The 24,794-nt window shown below is 45.1% G+C and overlaps 2 protein-coding genes across 2 annotated transcripts; one reads left to right on the top strand and one right to left on the bottom strand.

Annotated features, from left to right (window-relative positions):
- Positions 1-1,575: 1,575 nt before the first annotated feature.
- Positions 1,576-3,184, bottom strand: ROMO1 (reactive oxygen species modulator 1). Its single transcript, XM_061208869.1, has 3 exons — positions 3,080-3,184; positions 2,762-2,892; positions 1,576-1,770 (listed from the first exon to the last, which is right to left on the bottom strand). Exons 2-3 carry the CDS (start codon positions 2,890-2,892, stop codon positions 1,662-1,664), a joined length of 240 nt encoding a protein of 79 aa, XP_061064852.1. The 5' UTR covers positions 3,080-3,184; the 3' UTR covers positions 1,576-1,661.
- Positions 3,182-22,502, top strand: NFS1 (NFS1 cysteine desulfurase). Its single transcript, XM_061208868.1, has 13 exons — positions 3,182-3,337; positions 3,954-4,063; positions 4,779-4,895; positions 5,586-5,669; positions 10,200-10,352; positions 12,581-12,674; positions 13,372-13,506; positions 16,349-16,506; positions 16,914-17,019; positions 17,099-17,180; positions 17,808-17,891; positions 18,310-18,399; positions 21,771-22,502. The coding sequence occupies exons 1-13, from the start codon at positions 3,238-3,240 to the stop codon at positions 21,832-21,834; spliced, it is 1,377 nt and encodes a 458-aa protein (XP_061064851.1). The 5' UTR covers positions 3,182-3,237; the 3' UTR covers positions 21,835-22,502.
- The last annotated feature ends 2,292 nt before the right edge of the window (positions 22,503-24,794 follow it).

Genomic DNA, 24,794 nt, shown 5'->3' on the forward strand with positions numbered 1-24,794 from the left:
TAATCTCATCTGTTAAGGGGTGGCAAAAATTTGCCCACCACCAAAGAATGAAATTTGGGTTGTAGGGCTTCCCTGGTGGCGCAGTGGTTAAGAATCCGCCTGCCAATGCAGGGGACACAGGTTTGAGCCCTGGTCCGGGAAGATCCCACATGCTGCAGAGCAGCTAAGCCCGTGTGCCACAACTACTGAGCCCACGTGCCACAACTACTGAAGCCTGTGCCCCTAGAGCCCGTGCTCCACCAGAGAAGCCACGACAATGAGAAGCCCGCACACTACAAGGAAGAGTAGCCCTTGCTCACCGCAACTAGAGAAAGCCCGTGCACAGCAACGAAGACCCAACACAGCCAAAGATAGATAAAAGAAATTTGGGTTGTAAATGATGTTCAAAGCAAATTTGTTAAAAAGTTTAGTCAAATGGAAAATAGCTCAAATGGCTATTCTGAGTGAGATCCTTTAGGATCAGACAACATACAATTTGGTTCTGAATTTTTTAGGTGCTGTAACTTATGGGAGTGTCCTTGATTGCAGTTAGATCTGAGTGTCTTTATGCCCCCCAAATATTCCAGTGTAGTTTATTATAACATTTATTATCATCTTCTTAGTTAATGATTGAGAAATTTTTTTTTGAGGGGGTTTTTTTTGTTTGTTAATTTTTATTTATTTATGGCTGTGTTGGGTCTTCGTTTCTGTGCGAGGGCTTTGTCTAGTTGTGGCAAGCGGGGGCCACTTTTCATCGCGGTGCGCGGGCCTCTCACTATCGTGGTCTCTCGCTGCGGAGCACAGGCTCCAGATGCGCAAGCTCAGTAATTGTGGCTCACGGGCCCAGCTGCTCCGCGGCATGTGGGATCTTCCCAGACCAGGGCTCGAACCCGTGTCCCCTGCATTGGCAGGCAGATTCTCAACCACTGCGCCACCAGGGAAGCCTGAGAAATATTTGAGGGGAGCTCAGTTTAGAGCAATATCAAGGAATATGTTGCTTGTACAGGGGAGGGAAACTACCTTAAGCCAATTAATAGAATGGGGGGAGGTCCGTTGGTAAAGTTTACATCTTCACTGATAGCTGGTTAGAAAATCATTTGGGATTCATGAAGCTGAGAGGCTACAAAATTGGTTTGAATTTGTTCTTTTTCTGATCAAGTCATATCTGAAGGACAATTTTTGGGTGAACAATAATAGCTAACCTTGTGACCTTGAGGAAAATCTAGACTTAACATTTTAAAGGTGAAAAACTAATAGCATCAACCTTGAAGTGTTGAATAATAAGGATTTACTAGAATCTATGAAAAGTCCCAGGCATGCAGAATCATTCTAAACTTTTTTTAAAAAGTACTTATTTGGCTGCGCTGGGTCTTCGTTGTGCCATGTGGGATCTAGTTCCCTGAGGAGGGATCAAACCCGGGTCCCCTGCATTGGGAGCACCTAGTCTTAGCCACTAGACCATCAGGGAAGTCCCTCCAACTTTGGATTAACAGAGAAAGGTCTTGTGAAACGACAGCAAACCTCATTAGCTCACCTCCAAAGATCTCTAACCAAGCTGGGTAACAGGCTGAGAGAAAAAATGCTTCTAACAGAAACTCAGAATACTCAAGACTTGTTTTATTATAGTACATGGGCTGGGAATGATGGGAGGGGGTGGATGCTGTGGGCAACCACTGCCCTGATTAGCACCGGATGCCCATCCCAATGGCCATGAATGTGCCAAAGGTGCCGCCACTCTGCATCATGGTTTTCCCGATGCCGCCCATCAGCTCCCGACCCCGCATTCCGATCCTGAGAGGAGGAAACCAAGATGGGGCCAATTGGGAACAAAAATACAGGGAGGAACATTAACTGCCCTTTTCCAATTTGTGTTTATAATGGGCACTGCTGAAATCTGGCAGGACATTATCTCTTCCCACATGGGTTGTGTAATGCCAAGGAAAAGGGTCCATTAGGGTCTCTAGGTGGATTCCGATGAATGTATCAACTGACTTCTGTTTGTGGGAGGCAGCAGAAGCCGTATAAAGTACGTGGACAGGGAAACCATTTTTTTGTGCTGGTTTATGATCCAATAAAACATCTGTCTTTTAGACGGTTTCCTAGTGTTAAAACGATAGGGGTGTCAGACCTGGGTTCAAGAACTAAGAAGGCAATTTACAGGCTGTGTCAAGTGTAAAATGAGGATCACAGCATTCATGGCACTGTTGTGATAACAGCATTTAGCACCGTGACTGACAGTAAGTGCTCAGTAAATGATAATTTACCATCTGGAAAAATGGGAATAGTCTCTTTTACGTGTGAAAATGACAGGGTGTAGAGTTTATCTGCTTAATTTCTACATCCTGTTCCCAGTAAATTTAATCAAGTTTGTTTCGCTATGCGCAATTGGAAATAAATGTGTAAGACAGTAAGAATAGCCTTTTATTGAGCACTTAATATGTGCCAGGTTGTGTGCTAAGTGTGGTCTGATTTGAGCCTTATAACTCTATATGATGAGGAGGTTACTGACCTCATTTTACACTTGAAACCCAGGCTCCAACTTGCCTAAGGTTACAAAATGAGTAAGGGGCCAGAGAGCGGTTTGAGTCAGAGCTCATATTCTCAACCATTTAGGCTTCCAACCTGTCCTCCCAGACTTAAGGTGGTTAGGAAATCAGTCTCGCTTGTTAGAGGGCAGCGAGAGAATTGGAAAGAAGTAGGCTCTATTCCAGCAGCAGGCCGAGTGGTGTGGGGCGGGAAAGTCCGGTAGTCCCGCCCAGAGATCACGGCCCGCGCCCCTCACCTGAGACAGGAAAAGGTGCCGAAGAGCGCCCCGGCTGCCATGCCCACGGCGCAACCCATCACAAAGCCCATCTTCACGCGGTCGAAGCAGCTTGGCTGTGACTGTCCATAGGGGCCCACGGCCACCGGCATCTGCGGGGTTCGAAGGTTTGCGGAGTGCGGGCCTAATCGCCAGCCCGAGTCGGGCAGGGGGCGTAGGAGGTGGGGTAGGGAGCGGGCCCAGGGGTTCGGGGAAATCCGGGAAGGAAAAGAAGGGTGTAGCCCGGCTCCATCACCCTCTGAGCGTTCGAGTCCCCGCGCCGCGGTGCCCCCACCTTACCTTGCTCGCGGCCTCGGTCGCTCAGCTCTACGTCTCACACGGAACGCGAGGCGGAGCGCACTCGCGGCCAGAGGAACCGCTTCCGGGGCGCGGAGTAGTACTTCCGGGAGCCTGTGGCAGGGGGCAGCATCCGTTTCGGGCGCAGGGCTGCCACCGAGATGATGCTGCTGAGAACCTCTTGGAGGCTGGTGGCCGCGGCCGCCCACGCCGCTCCGTGGCCGAGGGCGAAGGCACCCACACGGGGGCTGCGCCTGCGCGGTATGCTCCGGGGCCCGCTCGCTGCCACCTCCCCGGAGGCGAGGATCTTTCCCCTGGGCGCGGGGACGCACCTGCATATTCAGGAGCCTCCCTCTTCCGCCCGCTACCCAGACCCTCTGACCCTTCCTCTTGGCTGCATCCCTCAAACTTTCTCATGCCGGGCCTCCGAACGGTTGACTTCGCCGCGCGCCCCGCTGCCGCACTTCAGATCCTTCCCCGCAGGCCCTCAGAGCCCTTGATACTCGGCCTTCGGACCTCTCCTGGCCAAATTTTAGAGATGCCAGTCGTCCAGCCAGTAACCTTTGAAGGAGATCTTACATACCGTCTCCACATTCCTTCTCAGTGGCTTTGCCCTTTCAGAGGTCTCCTCACGCCCAACGATGCAATTTGAATGTTGTCTCCGCAACCCGCTCCAAGAAGCCTGTCTCTCTCCCTTACCTCTTTTTACAGTTGGCTCAAGTTTTCTGATGTTTTGTTTCCTTTTCCACTGAGATTCGACCTCAGTATCCCTTAAATTTATCTCACCTCCATCCAGCTTTTACCTGCTTCTGTCTTGGATGCCCTGTGTGCAGAGTTGCATCCTCTCACGTGGCCACTCCGTTCTATTTTTTGTCAGTTGTAGACCATGCTCCCCAGGCTGCTGTTCCCTCAGATGCAGCCACTGCTCCGGAGGCGGAATCAGTGCTGCGACCTCTGTATATGGATGTGCAAGCTACAACTCCTCTGGTAAGGATCGAGGGGCAGCTTTCCCCAAGCTGTTTTTAGGAATTATATTGTAGAAGTGGCAATGCACAGAAATGGCTGAATCCCTGTAGAAGTAAGAGCCATTGAGAACTGTGTGTTGGGAAAAGCAATGAGCCAGGAGTCAGGAGGCTTAAGTTGTAATCCTCTAGAAATGGCTTTACTACTTACTAGCTATTGATCTTGGACACATCACTCAGTGCAGGCACTCTGGTAGTAGTTAAAAGCATAGGCTCTGGAATTAGCCGGACTGCTACTTACTACGTGAATTTGGGCAAGAATTAAATAGGTTAAAAGACATAAAGCAGCCCTTAGAACAGCACCTGGCGCATGATAAACACTTGAATATTAATGCACGTTTTCATCAACATGTGGACTCTGTCATGTCCTGTGCTCTCATAGATCACATTTCTTGGCAGGAGTGGAAACACCTGCAGACACAGCTCTCAGGACAGGGCAATATTTGTAAATTATCTGAGCAGATGGTAGAATAATCTGATTTAAGATGGGTTGGTAGGGGAGTATATTAGGCTAACATTTGGTTAGTACCTGAGGGGATGGAAGAATGTTTGAGGCCTAATCTAGACAGGGTCTGAAGGGTTGGGAGTGTGCTGAGGCAGGTTGGGCAGGTCTCGGGGGATGGAGTGGGGCCCGAGTTAACTATGGGCCCAAGGAGACTGATCTATTCTGTTATGCTCAGGACCCTCGGGTGCTTGATGCCATGCTCCCTTACCTAGTCAACTACTATGGGAACCCACATTCCCGGACACATGCTTATGGCTGGGAGAGTGAGGCAGCCATGGAACGTGCTCGCCAGGTTAGTACAGAGGACTCTAGGAGGTTCTGATGTCAGAGGATCAGTGGCCTGTGGGAGGCATTTCTTTTTTTGTAGCTGTGGGTGGAGGTGGAAATGGCTTGGGGCTCTCTCAGGGAGAGATTCAAAGAACAGGCCTTTGGAGTCCCTCTGAAGGCATTTGATTAGTTCCCACATTTCCTAGCTAAATGACCTTTGGCAAGTTATCTGATTTCTCGAAGCCTCAGTTTCCTCACATTGAAAATGGAGATTGGGAAGGGCCTGGGTTCGATCCCTGGTTGGGGAACTAAGATCCTGCAAGCCGCCCAACATGGCCAAAAAAAGAAAGAAAGAAAGAAAAAGAAAATAGAGATTGTAGTAGTTCCTACTTCTTAGGGTTATTGGGTGGATTAAATCAGACAATTCTGGTGATGTGTTTATTAACATGATGCCTATACATACTAAGAGCTCAATAAGTGCTTTTTCAAAAACACCAAAGTTATTATTTTGTATTGGGCTGGAAAAGAGCCTGGGATCTGGGATGTAGCTGAATATATCCCCTTGTCTGATTCTAGTGGGTACAGAGCTGCTTCTTGAGCAGTTGATAGAATGCAGTGGAGCTCTTCTTGCTCCAGACCTTTGTCTTAGTTGTCTCTGCAGCTGCAATCCTGCCTAGGGAACTGATGCTACTTATTTTTGTTTCTTGGCTTGCAGCAAGTAGCATCTCTGATTGGGGCTGATCCTCGTGAGATTATCTTCACTAGTGGCGCTACTGAATCCAACAACATAGCAATTAAGGTAAGAGAAGGGAACCAAAGGGCATATCTGGGCTTTCCTGACCTGGGAGGTGGTGTCCTGCCATCATTTAGGCTCATATATATTTCCCAGCCACCCACTTTCACCCTATTGTGAAGAAGAGACAGACACATACTCTTTCTGATTTGTTGCTTCCTTCAGCCCTTTGCAGTCTACTCTATCTTAAGTCTTTGCTCCTGTTGAACTGAGTTCAGTGAGGTAGTTGGATAGGAAAGGAGGTGGCTGTTGGACCATCAACCATGTAGTGTTTTGGATGGCAGCTACTTCAAAGAGTAAATAATGGTGACTCAACCCTTTTCCCCATCCTTTTGATCTAGTCACAGTGAAGTCCAGAATACACTTGTAATTGGATATATTTCTCTGCTTCTTGTTACCAGCTTCACACTTATATCTGTGATTTCAGGGCTGCCTTCCTCGCAGCCTTCCCTTTCTTTCTGATGAGATCTGTTTGCAGCAAGTTCCTCCTGTTTTCTTTAGATGTCCCCGTTTTGTACTGGTTGCTGTGGTGCCTTCTGCAGACATTCACTTGATCACCCATTCTGAGATTAGTCACTCTATCCTTAGGACCTACAGATCTTCGGTGCTATCAAAAGTAAAATTCCAGTCTCAGTAGTCATGTCGGTGTTTCACAGAACATAATCACGTCTGACTGGGTCTGGTTGCCAGGGTCACTTGTGTAAATACCAAGGCTCTGGTAAATTGTGGGCTGCTGTAGGTTCAACTCTGGCTCTACCCCCTCTCACCACTGTCTGTCACCAGTGTTGCTAGTATTGCTTTTTCTGACCTTGGACTGAGTGAAGGAGGCCTAGACCTGGGCCAGGTTCCAGAGTCATCAGTACTCTGCCCGATCCCTTTAGAAGGAAGGTATCCTTCCTTGGGACTGCAGAGGCCACAGAGCCAGGGGTGTGGTCTCTCCAAAGATGAGAATGGTTTCTGGAACGGGGAGCATTTTCAGAACTTTGAAAATGTTTGCTTTTAAGGTTTCCACAGATTCCCAAACCTAGAGGCCAACGATTGCTAGAGTAGTTGCGACAGCTTTCCCCTAGTCTCCTGGACGGGTAGAGTAAATATCTGTCTGCTATTAGAGGATTCAACACTTTGGGTGAGATAGGAGGTGGGGAGGGAACTTCTAATGTTTTCATTTTTATGTTCCTTGTCCTCAAGAACATACAGTTTTTATGTAGTTATAATTTTGGCCTAATTAGTTTCATATTCTGCTTTTTTTTTTTTTTTTTTTAAACATCTTTATTGAAGTATAATTGCTTTACAATGGTGTGCCAGCCTCTGCCTTACAACAAAGTGAATCAGTTACACATATACATATGTTGCCATATCTCTTCCCTCTTGCATCTCCCTCCCTCCCACCCTCCCTATCCCACCCCTCCAGGTGGTCACAAAGCACCGAGCTGATCCCCCTGTGCCACGCGGCCGCCTCCCACCAGTTATCTATTTTACATTTGGTAGTGTATACACGTCCATGACACTCTCTCACCCTGTCGCATCTCACCCCTCCCCCTCCCCATATCCTCAAGTCCACTCTCCAGCAGGTCTGTGTCTTTATTCCCATCTTGCCACCAGGTTCCTCATGACCTCTTTTTTTTTTTTTTTTTTCTTTTTTTTCCCTTAGATTCCATATATATGTGTTAGCATACTGTACTTGCTCTTCTCTTTCTGACTTACTTCACTCTGCATGACAGACTCCAACTCCATCCACCTCATTACAAACACCTCCATTTCATTTCTTTTTATGGCTGAGTAATATTCCATTGTATATATATGCCACATCTTCTTTATCCATTCATCCGATGATGGACACCTAGGTTGCCTCCATGTCCTGGCCATTGCAAACAGAGCTGCAATGAACATTTTGGTACATGACTCTTTCTGAATTATGGTTTTCTCAGGGTATATGCCCAGCAGTGGGATTGCTGGGTCATATGGTAGTTCTATCCTTAGTTTTTTAAGGAACCGCCATACTGTTCTCCATAGTGGCTGTATCAATTTACATTCCCACCAACAGTGCAAGAGTGTTCCCTTTTCTCCACACCCTCTCCAGCATTTATTGTTTCTAGATTTTTTGATGATGGCCATTCTGACCGGTGTGAGATGATACCTCATTGTAGTTTTGATTTGCATTTCTCTAATGATTAATGATGTTGAGCATTCTTTCATGTGTCTGTTGGCAATCTGTATCTCTTCTTTGGAGAAATGTCTATTTAGGTCTTCTGCCCATTTTTGGATTGGGTTGTTTGCTTTCTTGTTATTGAGCTGCATGAGCTGCTTGTAAATCTTGGAGATTAATCCTTTGTCCGTTGCTTCATTTGCAAATATTTTCTCCCATTCTGAGGGTCGTCTTTTGGTCTTGTTTATGGTTTCCTTTGCTGTGCAAAAGCTTTTAAGTTTCATTAGGTCCCATTTGTTTATTTGTGTTTTTATTTCCATTTCTCTAGGACCTGGGTCAAAAAGGATCTTGCTGTGACTTATGTCATACAGTGTTCTGCCTATGTTTTCCTCTAAGAGTTTGATAGTGTCTGGCCTTACACTTAGGTCTTTAATCCATTTTGAGTTTATTTTTGTGTATGGTGTCAGGGAGTGTTCTAATTTCATACTTTTACATGTACCTGTCCAATTTTCCCAGCACCACTTGTTGAAGAGGCTGTCTTTTCTCCACTGCATATTCTGCTTTTAAAGTAGTATTCTTATAAGCTCTGGGAGGGACTGGGTTGCACATTTTTTTTATTTTAATTTTTTTAAAGGAATTCATGCATATGTGGTGAGATTTTTTTTTTAACCCTATGGAAAGGTTTAAAATAAAGTGTAGGTCTTCCACTTCTTCCTCCCCTATTCTGACCTCAAGTCTGTTTAGTATTGTTCTAGAAAACAAATTATACATACATATGAATTTGCTTTTAATATTTTCACATATTGTAGCATGCCACATTTATTCTTCTGTAACCATTAATAACATATCCTATGTTTTTCCATTTCAAACTCCATAGGTTTTAATATAACTATATTCTTTTTCATGGAGTTGTGTTACTGCAGTTTACTGTTCATTTCTCTGTTGTTGGATGTGTTTAATCTTTCTATTTTTTTAAGGATTGTAAATATAACTAAAGCATATTTTGTCTCTAAAGCTTCATCTATCCTTTGAAATATTTCCCTAAGGCAGGGGTCCCCAACCCCCGGGCCATGGACCGCTACTGGTCTATGAACCAGGCCGCACAGCAGGAGGTGAGCGGCAGCCGGGCGAGCGAGTGAAGCTTCATTTGCCGCTCCCCATCGCTCGCATTACTGCCTGAACCCCGCCCCCCCCATCCATGGAAGAACTGTCTTCCGTGAAACCGGTCCCTGGTGCCAAAAAGGTTGGGGACCGCTGCCCTAAGGTAAATTCCCAAAAGAGGAATCACAGTAAAGAGTGTGAATTCAGCTTTTAAGACATCTTTATAAATGATTTCTGAAGAGATTATAGTGTAAATAATGCCATCAGCGAGGAATGCGTCTATGGATTTCACTTCTGCACTGCCAGCTTTGGGTATCACCATATTTGCATGTTTTGTATTTAAATAGAAATAAAAGAGACAGACTTTTCCTGGGATGCAAGGATAGCAATGTTCCCCATTTTCCACCTATGGTACAATAAAAAATATATTTGGTCTTTGTCCTGTGTTCCTGGCACAGGGCTTCTAAAACCTTGCAGTTTCCTGAATGCTAGGAATGTGTTTTGTTATTCATAACAAGCCCCTTTGTACCATACCTGACTTTCTGGTGATGAAGTGATTCATGGTGGGCCCTTAGATAGTTTCAAGGGACATGCTGGCCACTCCAGAAGGACCAAGAATGGGATTAGAGAGTTGTAACTTTCATCTGGGGAAGAGGGGGGGGCTGGTGATTGAGTCCAGTCATATGACCGGTGATTTAATCAGTTGTGCCTGTGTTATGAAACCCCCATAAAAACTCTGGAAAACAAAACTCAGAGGAGCTTCCAGGTTGGCAAACTCATGGATGTACTGGAAGGTGGCATTCTTAGATTCACGGGGAGAGGGCATGGAAACTCTGTGCCCCTCCCTGGCCCAGAACTCACCCTGTGCATCTCTTCCATTTGGCTGTTCCTGGGTTGTATCCTTTGTGATAAAGCTATGATAGTAATATAGTGTTTTCATTGAGTTCTGTGAATCATAGAGAATTATTGAACCTTAGGGGACTGTGGGAAGCCCTGTATTTGTAGCCAGCTGGGGGAGTATGGGTGGGTGACTTGTGACACCTAGACCTTACGGCTGGCATCTGAAGTGGAGGCAGTCTTGTGGGACTGAGGCCCTTAACCTGTGGGATTTGCGCTAATTTGGGATAGTTAGTGTCAGAATGAAATTGAATTATAGGACATGCAGTTGGTGTCAGAGAATTGATATTGGAGCATACTGCCTCTGTCCACTTACTCCTTACAACTAGGATGGAAGTCATTGCTGTCTCTCTGAGTATATTCTTCTTCCTTTCACCACTACCAATTTCTAGGGGGTGGCCAGATTCTACAGATCACGGAAAAAGCACTTGATCACCACGCAGACAGAACACAAATGTGTCTTGGACTCCTGCCGTTCACTGGAAGCTGAGGGCTTTCAGGTCACCTACCTCCCAGTGAAGAAGAGTGGGATCATCGACCTGAAGGTAAGAGAGACAAAATAGGAGGAGCCTGGCTTCAGCCTATAAATCTATCTCTTCAGCCTCAGCTGGAGCTTGAAGGACTAGATCTAATGGTGAGGGAGGGGTTTAGAGAAATAGGCCTTGCAGTGTGACTCAGAGTATGGTCCTCTTGAGTGTGTACCATCCTCCTTTTCTGTGGAAGATTTGTTTCTCAGCTTTGTTGGTGCTTCCTGGTCTGTGTGAGAGCCACCACGGGAAAGCTCTGGCCTCCTTCTCCCTGCACTGATGTTTCTCATCCTTCAAAAGAGTAGGTGTAGTTTTTGTGAAGATTATTTCCCTTTTGGCCCATATCTTTATATGTCAATTTTGGGTCCAGGTATCTTCTCCACCAAATTTTGGATATCAGCATCCCTAGACAAATCCTAATATATAATTTGTGGACAGATCCCTGTGATGTGCAAATAGAGATAATTTTACTATTTTCTTTGCAACTTGGAGGGCTTTTATTTCTTTTTCTTGCCCAGTTGCCCAGGCAAGAACTTCTAGTACAAAGTTGAATAAAAGTGGTGAGAGCAGATACCCTTGTTTTCTTCCTGATCTTAGATGAAAGCTTTCACCATTAAGTAGAATGTTAGTCCCTGCCTTCAAGGAGCTTATATTCTAGTGAAGGGGACAGTTAACATGTAAACAAACACATAAATGAAATAATTATGAATTGGGATATATGCAATAAAGGAAGTAAACAAGAAGCTGAGAGAAACATAACATTGAGAACCTACATTAGACCAGTGTCAGGGAAAGCATAATAGATGTTGGGAGGTTGATTACTAGTTTCTTTAAGATAAATATTTTAGTCAAATGTGGTCCCTACCTCAGTGTTGAAAATAGTAGCCTTGTTTTTTACTACTTACTTTGTTCTTTGCTGCTTTTTACTCTGACAGTCTTATGTAGGAAAGGCTCCCCCTCTTTTTTTAATTAAACTTTTAATTTTTAAATAATTATAGATTCTCATGCAGTTGTCAGAAGTAATACAGAGAGATCTCATATCCCCTCTATCAGTTTCCCTTAATGATAACATCTTACGGAAGTATAGTATAATATTACAACCAGGATATTGATGTTGATAGAATCTATCCATCTTGCTCTGATTTCCCCAGTTTTACTTGTACTCACTTGTGTGTGTGTTTAGCTCTATGCAGTTTCATCACATGTGTAGTTTCATGTAACTATCACCACAATGATGCTTCATGGTCTTTTTTATTTAAGATTTATTTATTATTTTTTTATTTATTTAATTTTATTTTTGGCTGCGTCGGGCCTTAGTTGTGGCACGCAGGATCTTTGTTGAGGCATGCAGGATCTTTCGTTGCGGTGCGCAGGCTGTTCATTGTGGTGCGCGGGCTTCTCTTTAGTTGCGGCCTGCGGGTTTTCTCTTCTCTAGTTGTGGCATGCAGGCTCCAGGGCGCGCGAGCTCAGTAGTTGTGGCGCGTGGGCTTAGTTGCCCTGCGGCATGTGGGATCTTAGTTCCCTGACCAGGGATCAAACCCAGATCAGATCTGCCTGCATTGTAAGGTGGATTCTTTACCACTGGACCACCAGGGAAGTCCCATGGTCTTCTTTTAAAACCACTAATTTGATCTCCATTTCTTTAATTTTGTCTTTTCAATAATGTTATGTAAATGGAATAATATAGTATGTAACCTTTTGGGATTGGCTCTTTTAATTTAGCATAAGTCTTTGGCGAGTCATTTAAGTTGTTGCATGTCTTAGTAGTCTGTACCTTTTTATTAATGAATAGTATTCCATGTAATGGAAGTACACAGTTTCTTTAACCATTTACCTGTTGAAGGACATCTGGGTTGTTTTTAGGTTTTGGCTATTATGAATAAAGCTACCATGAACATTTATGTATCGGTTTTTTGGTGTGAATTTAAGTTTACATTTCCCTGAGGTAATGCCCAAGAGTGCAATTACTGGGTCATATGGTAATTTCATGTTTAGTTTTATAAGAAACAAAAACTACCAAACTGTTTTTCAGTGTGGTTGTACCATTTTAGGTTCCCACCAGTAGTATATGAGTGATCCAGTTTCTTTGCATCCTCGCCAGCATTTTGTGTTGTCACTATTTTAATTTTACCCACTCCGGTAGGTGTGTAGTGAAAGGCCCCTTTTCAAGACTAAGCTTGCGTACATTCTGAGTTAGGGAGGACTTTGTTGGTACTATGTAGTTTCCTTACTCCTGATATTCTTAGGAACTAGAGGCTGCCATCCAGCCGGATACCAGTCTGGTCTCAGTCATGACTGTGAACAATGAGATTGGAGTGAAGCAGCCCATTGCAGAAATAGGTGAGTATCATGGGTGGACCCTGACACTTGCCCACCCCTGGGGTCCATCTGAGGAGCAGGACTGGACTAGGAGCTGTAACACTTTATAAAATGAGGTAAGGAAACTAAGAGAAAGAGAGCTTCAGTTCCTTGTTCAAGGACATATTGTAAATGGCATAGCTAGTATTTGAATCCAGGTGTAGTACCCTTTATGTTGTTTTCATTTCACTGCACTTGGTGCAGAAAACAAAACAAAAAACCTCCACCTTTTTTCTCTTCCTCTTTTACCTTTTTTGTTTTAGAACATCTCTTCACTATGCTCATAGAGCCAGAGACGCTCACCCTGTAACCTCTTAGGTACATTAGCAAATAGATCTGTTAATCTTTGCTTCTTTTAAATCAAAAGGATCTAAAAGTTAATCTGATATATTGAAAGGCCAGTGTTAATGAGGTAGGAAGAGTCTTATGAATCAGAATATCGGGAGTGTTTTGATTGGGTGTTTTGCACTTGCTCTTGTTTATTCTAGTCAAGGACACTAGAGCTGAGAATGAGAGAGACAGAGACAGAAAGAGAGAAAGAGAGAGAAGTGATTTACTATGTGGCTAGTGGCCAATGCCATGTATAATTTTGCCTTAGTACTCATGGTACATTGTGGGACCACTGCTAGGTTACTTCCTAACATTGTGCTCTGGTTCTTCCCCTTTGTTGTTTTCTCAGGGCACATTTGCAGTTCCAGAAAGGTGTATTTCCATACTGATGCAGCCCAGGCTGTTGGAAAAATCCCACTCGACGTCAACGACATGAAAATTGATCTCATGAGCATCAGTGGTCACAAAATCTATGGTCCGAAAGGTACTAGCCCCTCCTAGAGTTCCTCCTCTCTGGACCTCCCGGCAAACTCTTTGACATGTGTTCCTGGGACTCATTTGGGACTATCACTGCTTTCAGAGGAAATTGTATATTCAGAGTGCCCTGCAGAATGCAAGTGTCATTTAGCAACAGCTAGGAACATGTGCTTATTAATAGATTCTAGGAGTTACTATATAGCAGACCATTCTTCACTGGTCTCTTTAGAAAATACTTTCATGTAGATGTTAATTTGGTTGAGGAACAAAGGTTTTGTCATATCAAATTAGCTGGATAAGTCCAGTTATCTTGTCTACCCCATTGTGATTTGCAGATCAATATTCTTTGAGTTCTTCATTCCCTCGTGTCTTGCTTTAGCCTTAGGGGAAGATTGTATGGGCTTTTATGTTTCTTGGTGTTTGTTCCTAGTTTTAGTAGTCTTTGCTCCTATTAATCTCTCAAGGATACTTGTCTGTTTCCTATGGTCCTATTGGCCTAGGAATGTTTTCTAGCTGGAATTCTGCCTCTGCACCCCAAACTTTGGGAAGAGACTATTGTCCTCTATTTTATGGAGGTAGCCATCCAAAATGAACAACTCCTCCTCTGTCTCTTGGGTGAGGGCCTGTGGTGGTTGGTTATGTCAGTACGCTTGCTGTGTCTGTGGGGTGTGTCATCTGGATGTACACCCTGTGGAAAAAGGTGTGATAACTCCTGGAAGTATATAAGAGGGGCTTCTTCCAAAGGCTCCCAGAGGTTGTAAAGAGTGTTTTTGTAAGCCCAACAGGTGTTCTATCTTTAACTAAAATTGGCTTATTGGCTTTTTTTGTAGATAAATCTGTTTTGATAAAATTAACTCATGTTGAGCAGAAGCTCTGATCAGCACTTAAATGTGTACAGGTATCCCTCACTATCCAAACTCTTGCTTTTTGAACTCAGGATCTAAATAAATTTAGATAACATGGTATCCTTCACTATCCAGATATAGTATCTGAGCACTGACTCTCTGAACTTGGGAACTGCAGAGATTCAGACAGTGTAGGATACTTGAATTTGATTTTATTTTAATGGGGAAATGAAATATTTCTTTTTTTTTAAAATAAATTTATTTATTTATTATTTATTTTTGGCTGCGTTGGGTCTTCCTTGTTGCACGTGGGCTTTCTCTAGTTGAGGCGAGTGGGGGCTGCTCTTCGTTGCAGTGCACGGGTTTCTCATTGCGGTGGCTTCTCTTGTTGCGGAGCACGGGCTCCAGGCGCGCAGGCTTCAGTAGTTGTGGCGCAGGGGCTTAGTTGGTCCGTGGCATGTGGGATCTTCCCGGACCAGGGCTCGAACCCGTGTCCCCTGCCTTGGCAGGCGGATTCTTAACCGCTGTGCCACCAGGGAAGCCCTGAAATATTTCTTAATAAATGCAGTTTGGCACATAAATTATTTTAAAACTAGGGTCTTTCATAATAAATTTGGGAACCATTGCCTCACTTGCTATGGTATCTGTAGTCTCTGCCTCAGTAGTCAGTAGTTGTTCTGTGAGGGAGAAGGTGACCTTCAGCAAGTGCTCACTCTATTCAAAACCCTTGGCTACTTAGTGAATATCTTTGTACATTCATGCTCATATTTTGGTATGAAATTCCTATAAACAGATGTGCTGAGTCACAAGTTGTATACATTTTTAAGTTTTGATAGACCCTAGGAGATTATGCTAATTTTTACTTCCATCCTGACTTCTCCCCTTTTTTTCCCTCAAGGTTTTAATTTTTTAAAAAATTAAAAATTTTTATTCTATTTAGACAAGGTAATATGGTTCAAAATTCAAAAGCTGCAAAAAAGTACACTGTGGAAAGTCTCTCACCTCTGTCTCTAAGCCATGAAGTTCCCCCTAGGGAGACAGTTTCTTGAGTATTTTTCTAGAACTATTTTATGCATTTATAATCACATATATGGGACTTCCCTGGTGGCACAGTGTTTAGGAATCTGCCTGCCAGTGCAGGGGACAAGGGTTCGAGCCCTGGTCTGGGAAGATCCCACATGCCGCGGAGCAACTAAGCCCGTGCACTGCAACTACTGAGCCTGCGCTCTAGAGCCCACGAACCACAACTGCTGAGCCCGCATGCCACAACTACTGAAGCCTGTGCCGCCTAGAGCCTGTGCTCCGCAACAAGAGAAGCCACCGCAATGAGAAGCCCGCGCACCACAATGAAGAGTAGGCCCCGCTCACCGCAACTAGAGAAAGCCCATGCGCGGCAACCAAGACCCAACGTGGCCAAAAATAAATAAATAAATACATTTATAATCACATATATACTTCCCCTCCTTCCCCTTTTTTACTCAAACAGTAGCATACTACACTCATTGCATCTTCACCTAGCAATGCATCTTTTTTTTTTTTTAACTAAAGTACAGACATTCACATTTCACCAGTGTTCTAACAGTGTATCTTGGAGATTTTATAGTGGTAGTACAGAAGGAGCTTCCTCATTCTTTTATACATCTCCTTTGAATTTCAGGCATGGATGTACCATAATTTATTTGCCCATTTTCCTGATTGTGGACATCTAAGTTGTTTCCAATTTTTTGCTATTATGAATAATGCTGCATTGCATGATGTCATTTTATACATGCATAGGGAGCTACTTTAAACCATTTTGGCTATCACTGCCTCTGGTATAAAATAATTTTGATAAATATTATGCTTTTGCTGCTGTTTCTTCTTTTCCCCCAATCTTTTTTTTTTTGAAAAATGTCAAGCTTACAGAAAAGTTGAAAGAATATTTTGACCCCTTTGAAAAGTGATATTTTGTTTCATCTGCATTTTCCTTTTTCTCTTTTTTTTGTAACAAACTTTGTTTCCCAGGGGTTGGTGCCATCTACATTCGCCGCCGGCCCCGTGTGCGTGTGGAGGCCCTGCAGAGTGGAGGGGGGCAGGAGCGGGGTATGCGGTCTGGGACCGTCCCCACACCCTTGGTGGTGGGGCTGGGGGCTGCGTGTGAGGTGGCACAGCAAGAGATGGAGGTATGGGGAGAGCAGTTCCCTCCCACAAATTCTTCCCCTGTGCTGGGTCTCCTGTGTTGAGGCTTCTTGGCATGACTGGGTCAGATCTTTGCCAGAAGAGGAGGTTTAAGAAAACCATCTTTGTCCCAGTGCTGCTGGCATCTTATTGAGGGAGGTGTTATGGGCTCCAAAATCCAGGCCCTTCAGTAGTTATCAGCTCATTTATTCTGGGTTATTGAAACCATCTGTCCAGTTATTGAGCAGCTCTGTGCTCAGTGCTGGGGATACAGTGGTCTCCATGAGCAACACAGGGCAATAGGTGGGTCAGATGCACAGTCACTTCTGGGCACCGGGCAGGGCTCCTCGTCCTGTGTGTTTCTGAGCTGTTAATGGTCACTATGCTTAGTCCTTCCTTGCCTGCTCCTCAGTATGACCACAGGCGGATCTCCAAGTTAGCAGAACGACTGACACGGAAGATAATGAAGAGCCTTCCAGACGTGGTGATGAATGGGGACCCTGAGCACCATTACCCAGGTACAGACGTGCCCATTCTGTCCCCATCTGGAAGAGCTGGAGACTCTGAGCCTTCTCTCATAGTAATTCACTCTTCCAGGCTGTATCAACCTCTCCTTTGCATATGTGGAAGGGGAGAGTCTGCTCATGGCACTCAAGGATGTTGCCTTATCCTCGGGGAGGTGAGTTGGATTGGATAGACAGGGACTGTGGCAGGATCAGTTAGTGTGGCTTTAAGTGTTAGGTTAATAAGCTTCCCATTGTGGAGACGACAGGCACAAGAGCTCTTAGTTGAGGGTAAAAGTCATTTTTGTAAGCACCTATTTTTAGCTGGCTGGGCGCAGGCTAACGTTTGCCACCCTAGGAGGGCCTCCTGTGGTAGAGTTTTGTGCCTTTTGTGGTCCCAGGAGATGCATGTATCTGTTCTAGTGTTATTCTGGTAGTTCTGTTACAGGCCTCCAGAATTCAAGGATGCTTCAGAGGCCACCAAGGGTTTAGCTGCTGTCCAGGCCTGTACAGATAATGCATTCGGTTGTAGGGGAGTGGGCACCTGGTGCTCTGCTGCCTCTTGGTGTCACACCTAGCTCACGTGGTATCATGCTTTGGCAGTGTCCTTCTCAAGGAGGTTATCCTCCACAGGGGCCAGAGCAGCTAGCAGCATCTAGCCCTTTCACTCTGTCAGATTAGAATGTCTCTTTTGTCTCCATGGTATGACTTCAGGGGTCTGGGGGTGGGAGCAAGACTGGAAGTTTGTGGCCAAAAACAGATTTAATGCTGAACTGAGCAAGGCTCTGTGTCTTTCTCCTCAGTGCCTGCACCTCTGCATCCCTGGAGCCCTCTTACGTCCTTCGAGCAATTGGCACTGATGAGGATTTAGCTCACTCTTCTATCAGGTCAGTCATTTGAGCTGCAGCATTTATGAAAGGCATCCTCTTTTGTATTATTCTTCTCCTGTTAGAGTCTTCCTCAATTTAGTTTAACTTATCCCTTCTTCATTCTTCATGAAAGTTTCTCGAGCAGTGGTTCGCAGACCTCATCAACTGTCACCTGGGAAGTTTGTGAAAGATGAAGAGGTCTGAGTGCCACACTAGAGATTCTGATGCATTAGGTTTGGAGGAGGAGTAGGAAACTTCCTTCTAGAGTGATTCTCAGGTGGCGCACAGACCATGTTCGGAGAAACTCTGCCTTCTAGGGGAAGGCCCATGTTCTCTCCATGTCTTTTGTGGAGTAGATCCTCATTGAGTATTTGCTGAATGAATTTACCCTGGTGCCACAGGTCTGATGCAGAGCTCCTCTCTGTGTCTTTTTCAGGTTTGGCATCGGTCGTTTCACTACAGAGGAGGAAGTGGACTACACAGTGGAGAAGTGCATTTATCATGTGAAGCGTCTTCGAGAAATGAGGTATGCACCATTGTACCAGAGACCCTTTGGAAGAAATTGCTGTGCTGGCTCCTCTCTTATCCTTAGGCTGTGTATTCACACTGCCAGAAACCAAAGGTTGAGAATCCTTGAATTTTAGGATTTAGAGATACCACAAAGCAGGAAAGTGGATCCTCTTGGCTACTTGTTTTCAGAGTATGAAAAGGTGTCTTTAAAAACTAAAGAACTGGACTTCCCTGGTGGCGCAGTGGTTAAGAATCCGCCTGCCAATGCAGGGGACACGGGTTCGAGCCCTGGTCCGGGAAGATCCCACATGCCGCGGAGCAACTAAGCCCGAGTGCCACAACTACTGAGCCTGCGCTCTAGAGCCCGCAAGCAACAACTACTGAAGCCCGTGCACCTAGAGCCTGTGCTCCGCAACAAGAGAAGCCACCGCAGTGAGAAGCCCGTGCACCGCAACGAAGAGTAGCCCCTGCTCGTCGCTGCTAGAGAAAGCCCACACGCAGCAAAGAAGACCCCACGCGGCCAAAAAAAAAAAACTAAAGAACTGAATAAATTCAGATTTTTTTCATTATTTAATTAAATTTTATTTATTTGGCTACATGGCTTGTAGGATCTTAGTTCCCTGACCAGGGATTGAACCCGTGCCCCCTGCAGTGGAAGTGCAGAGTCTTAACCACTGGACCGTCAGGGAATTCCCCGTTATTTTATTTTGTTTATTTATTTAAAATTTTTAAAATTTATTTTTATTTTTGTTTGTGTTGGGTCTTCGTTGCTGCATGCGGGCTTTCTCTAGTTGTGGCAAGTGGGGCTCTGTTGTGGTGCGCGGGCTTCTCACTGCGGTGGCTTCTCTTGTTGCAGAGCACAGGCTCTAGGCGCTCAGGCTTCAGTAGTTGTGGCTCGCGGGCTCTAGAGCGCAGGCTCAGTAGTTGTGGTGCACAGGCTTAGTTGCTCCGTGGCATGTGGGATCTTCCCGGACCAGGGCTCGAACCCGTGTCCCCTGCATTGGCAGGCGGATTCTTAACCACTGCGCCACCAGGGAAGCCCCCCCATTATTTTATTGATAGTATTAATAGTTGTCATTGCAGCAATATCAATACAAAATTCGTGATTTGTAGACTAAGTTTAGGAAAACTCTCTTTAAGATAGGGATTCTTTTTTTTTAAGATAGGGAACTTAATTTGGGTTCTATGGCTGGACTTCAGGAGATACATGATAGCCCTGAAATTGTATGCTAAGTGTTTTACAGTTGTGCATTTTCTTTGGAAGACAGTCTGTAGTTTTCATAAGATACTCAAAAGGTTAAGAACCATTACTAAGGACTTCCCTGGTGGCACAGTGGTTAAGAATCCGCCTGCCAATGCAGGAGACACGGGTTCAAGCCCTGGTCCGGGAAGATTCCACATGCCGCGGAGCAGCTAAGCCCGTGCGCCACAACTTCTGAGCCTGCGCTCTAGAGCCCATGCTCCGCAACAAGAGAAGCCACCGCAATGAGAAGCCCATGCACCGCAACAAAGACAAGCCCCCGCTCAGCGCAACTAGAGAAAAAGCCCGCACGCAGCAACAGACCCAATGCAGCCAAAAAAATTAAAAATAAATAAATAAATTTATTAAAAAAAAAAAGAAAAGAACCATTACTCAGAGTTTTCTTTGTAAAGATGCTTATAAAGGTCAAGAGATGCTTTACCAGCCAGCTGCTACCAGGGGTTCCCCTAGTAGCCATAGAGCTCTGCTTCCTTATGGGAACATCAAGGCCTCTGGACTTTTTCAGAGCTCTGTTTTGGCTCAATTTGACTTTCAAGATTCTCTTGGTCTAGTTGGTGAGCGTGAGGAAGTTCAGGTATATATATACCTGCTTCCCTTTGTGAGCTCTCCCAGGCCTTTCTGCGCTCTGGATTTTCCTTTGCAGAGTCTAATTGTATTGCTTAAATATCTATAGCTTGCTTAGATTCTTCCTTGGCTTGGCTTTCTGGTACTCTCTGGCACACTCAGAGCGCATTTCTACTGACTATGCTGCCAGGAAAGACTTATTCTTCCTATCCGTGTGGTTTCAGCATTTTCACCCTATTCCTTCTGATCCTTTAGAAACTGAATTCAACCTGGTCTCATTACCCTCAGCCAGAGTTTTATTTTGTGAGCCTATGATATTAACTGATCTTCCCTAAAAAGAAGGGACAGGAAGGAGATGGCTAACTTTAAGGAGACTTGGAAAATGTCAAATAGAAAGGTGTGCTGGGGGACTTCCCTGACGGTCCAGTGGTTAAGACTCTGCGCTTCCACTGCAGGGGGAATGGGTTCGATCCCTAGTCGGGGAACTAAGATCCCTGCATGCCATGGGGCACGGCCAAAAATAAATTAAAAAGAAAAAGAAAGAAAGAAAGGCATGCTGGGAATGCATAGTGTAATGGAGAGAGATAAACCAAGAATAGAATGAAATTGGGTAGAAGAAAGTTAACTGGAGAAATCCAAACCAAAATCCCATGGTCATAACACATTGAAGTAATATCTGGTCTGGGAACATTATCTAAGGCATTCAAGCTGAAGGGGATCAGAGCTTAGCAGAGATATCTCAGCAGCAGTTCCTGTATGAGATGGGATGCCCAGGTCTAAGATCCAAAAGATCCTTTTGAATTGGAGCCAGGGATGTTGGAAGCATAGTGAACTCTGGGGAGATGAATCTGGTGAGAACTGGATAAGGGTGCTACATATTCAGGTGATTTAGGGCTAAGTTCTATCTCTGAGAACTAGAGCAAAACCAAGAAACAAGGGGACTTACCTGGTGGTCCAGTGGTTGAGACTCCACTCTCCCAATACAGGGGGCCCCGGTTTGATCCCTGGTCAGGGAACTAGGGTCCTGCGTGCCACAACTAAAGATCCTGCACGCAGCAATGAAGATCCCACATGCCACAACTAAGACCCAGCGCAGCCAAATAAATAAATTTAAAAAAAACCCCAAACAAACCGAGAAACAAGTGCTGAAAAGTCCATTTGTGTGGGTGGGGTGGGGGTGGGGGTTAGTAGAGAGGCTGAAACTCGCTGCTTACACACCTTCCAAGGGTCTTGATTCCCCCAGGGAAACTGTCCATAGCCTCTCATGACTGGGATGAGAGCTTCATGAATATAACCACACTTGACGCTGTTGGCTTGGTCCCATTGGAGCTGAGCCTGGGGAACCTAGTTATTAATGTTGGCAGCTGGGGAGAGGCTAGAGCTGACAAGCACTTACATATAGCTGAGAAAGACTTGATAACCTCTTGTGTTGGGGTCTTTCAGGGCAAGGAGGTAGAGGAGAGACAAGAGCAGATGGAGGCAAGTCAAGGCTTACAGCCCAGGAGCCAGTGCTGGCTGCTTCCTAAGCCTTCACTCATCCAAATACCTCTTCTCTTTGGCAGCCCTCTCTGGGAGATGGTGCAGGATGGCATTGACCTCAAGAGCATCAAGTGGACCCAACACTAGAAGAGTGGGCCTCTGACTTTGTGCTGGCCTGGCTTCTCCTGCCTCATCAACCCATGCACAGCCAGGTATTTTGTTACCCCCAGTGGCTGCTCCATGTTCAAACCAGAATTGGTATAGCCCAGTTGACTTCAGCATTGGCCTGCTTCCAAGACAGAAACATGAGAAAACTATCTTTCTCTAGCTTCAGCTCCTTTGGTGGGGACCACTACCCATTTCTCTCCAGGAGTCCTTCTGTGGTCTTACAGTGAGTGGATGTTCTCATCCTGAAACAGGAGGGACATTTGCTATGAATGATATTGCTACTGCGTGGGGAGCCCATACCCTTGGTGGGGGGAGCCCGAGGAACCAGAAGAAGGCTCTTTGTTCAGGGACCCTGATGCTCTACTTGGACATTTGAGTTGTTGCTTACTGCTGCTCAGAGAGATTGACTCCTTCAGAATCAAGCATAATCATCTACGATTTCATCCTTTTTGTGGCTCCAAAGGCTACCTTTTCATATTGACTATAGACCGAACAGCAAGTTTCTTAGAAGGCTTGTCTCCTTTGTGTTCTTGTCCTTCTTTTCTTTTGACCTAATGGAGCCAGAAATATGTGTATGACTCTACCTATTATTGTACTAATTTATGTTTCTTTTTAAAAAATTGTTAATTTGCAAATTAGAGAAATAAAATCACCTTCCTCTATTTATTCTGTGACTTTATGAGAGGCTCAGGGAGAATTCCAAGCTGTACTTGGGAATCGTGTAGTAAGACTACCACTCCAGCTGATTTCCATAGCTGAGTCTGCTTGCCTATCTCTTCAGTCAACAATTATTTGCATGCCTCTCAGGTGCCTGACATTATTCTGGATATTGGGGATAAACTGGTTAACAGGACCAAAAAGGACCCTCATTGAGCTTTCATTCTAGTAGACAGAAAGTAAGAATTAAACAAAAAGGCTATTATAGATTGTGATGAGTGCTATGGCAGAAATAGTGGTAAGGGGAAGTAATGGAGAAAACCTACCATGCTGGGTGTACTAAGAAGGTTTTTTTGAGCAGGTGTTAATTAAGCAAAAACATGATTTCTAGCCATCGAAAGAGCTAGGGATGAGTGAGGAATAAGAAGGAACAGCAAGAGCAAAGGGCCTGAGGCATGAAAAAACATGCTGTGTTTGAGAAATTGAGAGAAGGCCAAAGGAGCCAGAGTAGAGTTTTTCCATTTGTGGGTCTGAAACCACAGGTGGGATGTTACCAGCACAAAAAGGGTGAGAGAAAAAATTTTAGAGTACATCACACAGATATTTTAAAAAATTTTATTGAAGTATAGTTGATTTACAATGTTGTGTTAATTTCTGCTGTACAGCAAAGTTACTCAGTTAAACATATATATACTCTTTCTCATATTCTTTTCCATTATGGTTTATCACAGGATATTGAATATAGTTCCCTGTGCTATACAGTAGGACCTTGTTGTTTATCCATCCTATACATACTAGTTTGCATCTGCTAATCCCAAACTCCCAGTCCTCGCCCCCCCACCCTTGGCAACCACAAGTCTGTTCTCTATGTCTGTAAGTCTGTTTCTGTTTCGTAGATATGTTCATTTGTGTCATATTTTAGATTCCACATATAAGTAATATCATATGGTATTTGTCTTTCTCTTTCTGACTTACTTTGCTTAGTATGATAATCTCTAGGTCCATCCATGTTGCTGCTGATGGCATTATTGCCGTGGAGTGCGGCGATGGTGCTGGCTACGCGGGTGATAAAAGAATTTACTGGGTCAGAAGTGAGCGTAGGACTTCCCTGGTGGCGCAGTGGTTAAGAATCCGCCTGCCAATGCAGGGGATACAGGTTCAAGCCCTTGTCCGGGAAGATCCCACATGCCGCGGAGCAACTAAGCCCGTGTGCCACAACTACTGAGCCTGCGCTCTAGAGCCCACAAGCCACAACTACTGAAGCCCGCGTGCCTAGAGCCAGTGCTCTGCAATGAGAGAAGCCACCGTGATGAGAAGGCCGTGCACCGCAACGAAGAGTCGCCCCTGCTCACCGCAACTAGAGAAAGCCTGTGCGCCGCAACAAAAGACCCAATGCAGTCAAAAATAAATAAATAAATTTATTAAAAAAAAAAAAAAGTGAGGGTAGAAAGCGAGATTTATTGAATACACTGCAAGGGAGCAGTAGGCGAGACCAAGAGGGGGTCTGCTGGGGGAGAGAAACTGGGCTTCTTTTATGGTCTCTTCTGGTCACCCTTGGGCGTCAAGGGCATTTGTCCCTGGGAAGGGGCTCTGGGGGCTTGGGGTCCTCCCTGTGGCGCATGGGGCCTTTGAGTGGGGGATGGCCCTCCCCCTTGAGGGAGAGAGGGACAGTCCCGTTTCCAGTGGCCACGTTGCTTGCAGTTGAGACAAGGCCCTGGAGGCTTGGAACATTCCCAACTGAAGAGCCCTGGTTGGCTGCAGTGGAAGCAGGAATGGGCCAGGGCGGCTGTCCCCTTTGGTTGGCTGGGACAAGCCATGGGGGTGCCCGAAATGGACAGCAAGCTAACAATTGCGGTTGCCATATATTGGGCCTGCCGTTTGTTTACCTCTTTCATCTTCCCGTTTAGCCCTCTGGGCTCTCGAGGCGTCCTCCTGGTTATTAAAGACCTTGAAGGCCGTATCTAATAGGACAGCAAAGGAAATTTGGGGTCCCTGTTCAAGTTTTTGGAGTTGCGTCTGATATCAGGTGAAGCTTGGCTGGTAAAGTGAACAGCCAGAATAGCTAGTCCCTCTGGACTCTTAGGGTTTAGGTTTGTGTATTTATGCATAGTTTCGGCTAAGCGGGCTTGAAATAAGGTAGGGTTTTCAGAGAAGTCCTGGGTTATTTCATGAAGTTTGTTGTAAGTTACTGGCTTGATGACAGCCTTTTTCATCCCCTCAATTAGGCAGGTAATCATGTAATCTCAGCAGCCTCGTCCTCATGTAGGCCCTGTGTCGGTGGC

Source organism: Eubalaena glacialis, chromosome 13 (genome assembly GCF_028564815.1).
Source record: "Eubalaena glacialis isolate mEubGla1 chromosome 13, mEubGla1.1.hap2.+ XY, whole genome shotgun sequence".
NCBI classification, from domain to species: domain Eukaryota; kingdom Metazoa; phylum Chordata; class Mammalia; order Artiodactyla; family Balaenidae; genus Eubalaena; species Eubalaena glacialis.

What these genes read in the sequence shown, in the direction of transcription:
- ROMO1 (XM_061208869.1), bottom strand. Translation starts at nt 2,892, where the DNA reads ATGCCGGTGGCCGTGGGCCCCTATGGACAGTCACAGCCAAGCTGCTTC. An exon ending in GGCACCTTTTCCTGTCTCAG is followed by an intron (nt 1,771 to 2,761) that starts GTGAGGGGCGCG and finishes TCCTCCTCTCAG; the next exon opens with GATCGGAATGCGGGGTCGGG.
- NFS1 (XM_061208868.1), top strand. Translation starts at nt 3,238, where the DNA reads ATGATGCTGCTGAGAACCTCTTGGAGGCTGGTGGCCGCGGCCGCCCAC. An exon ending in TGCAAGCTACAACTCCTCTG is followed by an intron (nt 4,064 to 4,778) that starts GTAAGGATCGAG and finishes TGTTATGCTCAG; the next exon opens with GACCCTCGGGTGCTTGATGC. An exon ending in CCCTGAGCACCATTACCCAG is followed by an intron (nt 17,020 to 17,098) that starts GTACAGACGTGC and finishes TCACTCTTCCAG; the next exon opens with GCTGTATCAACCTCTCCTTT.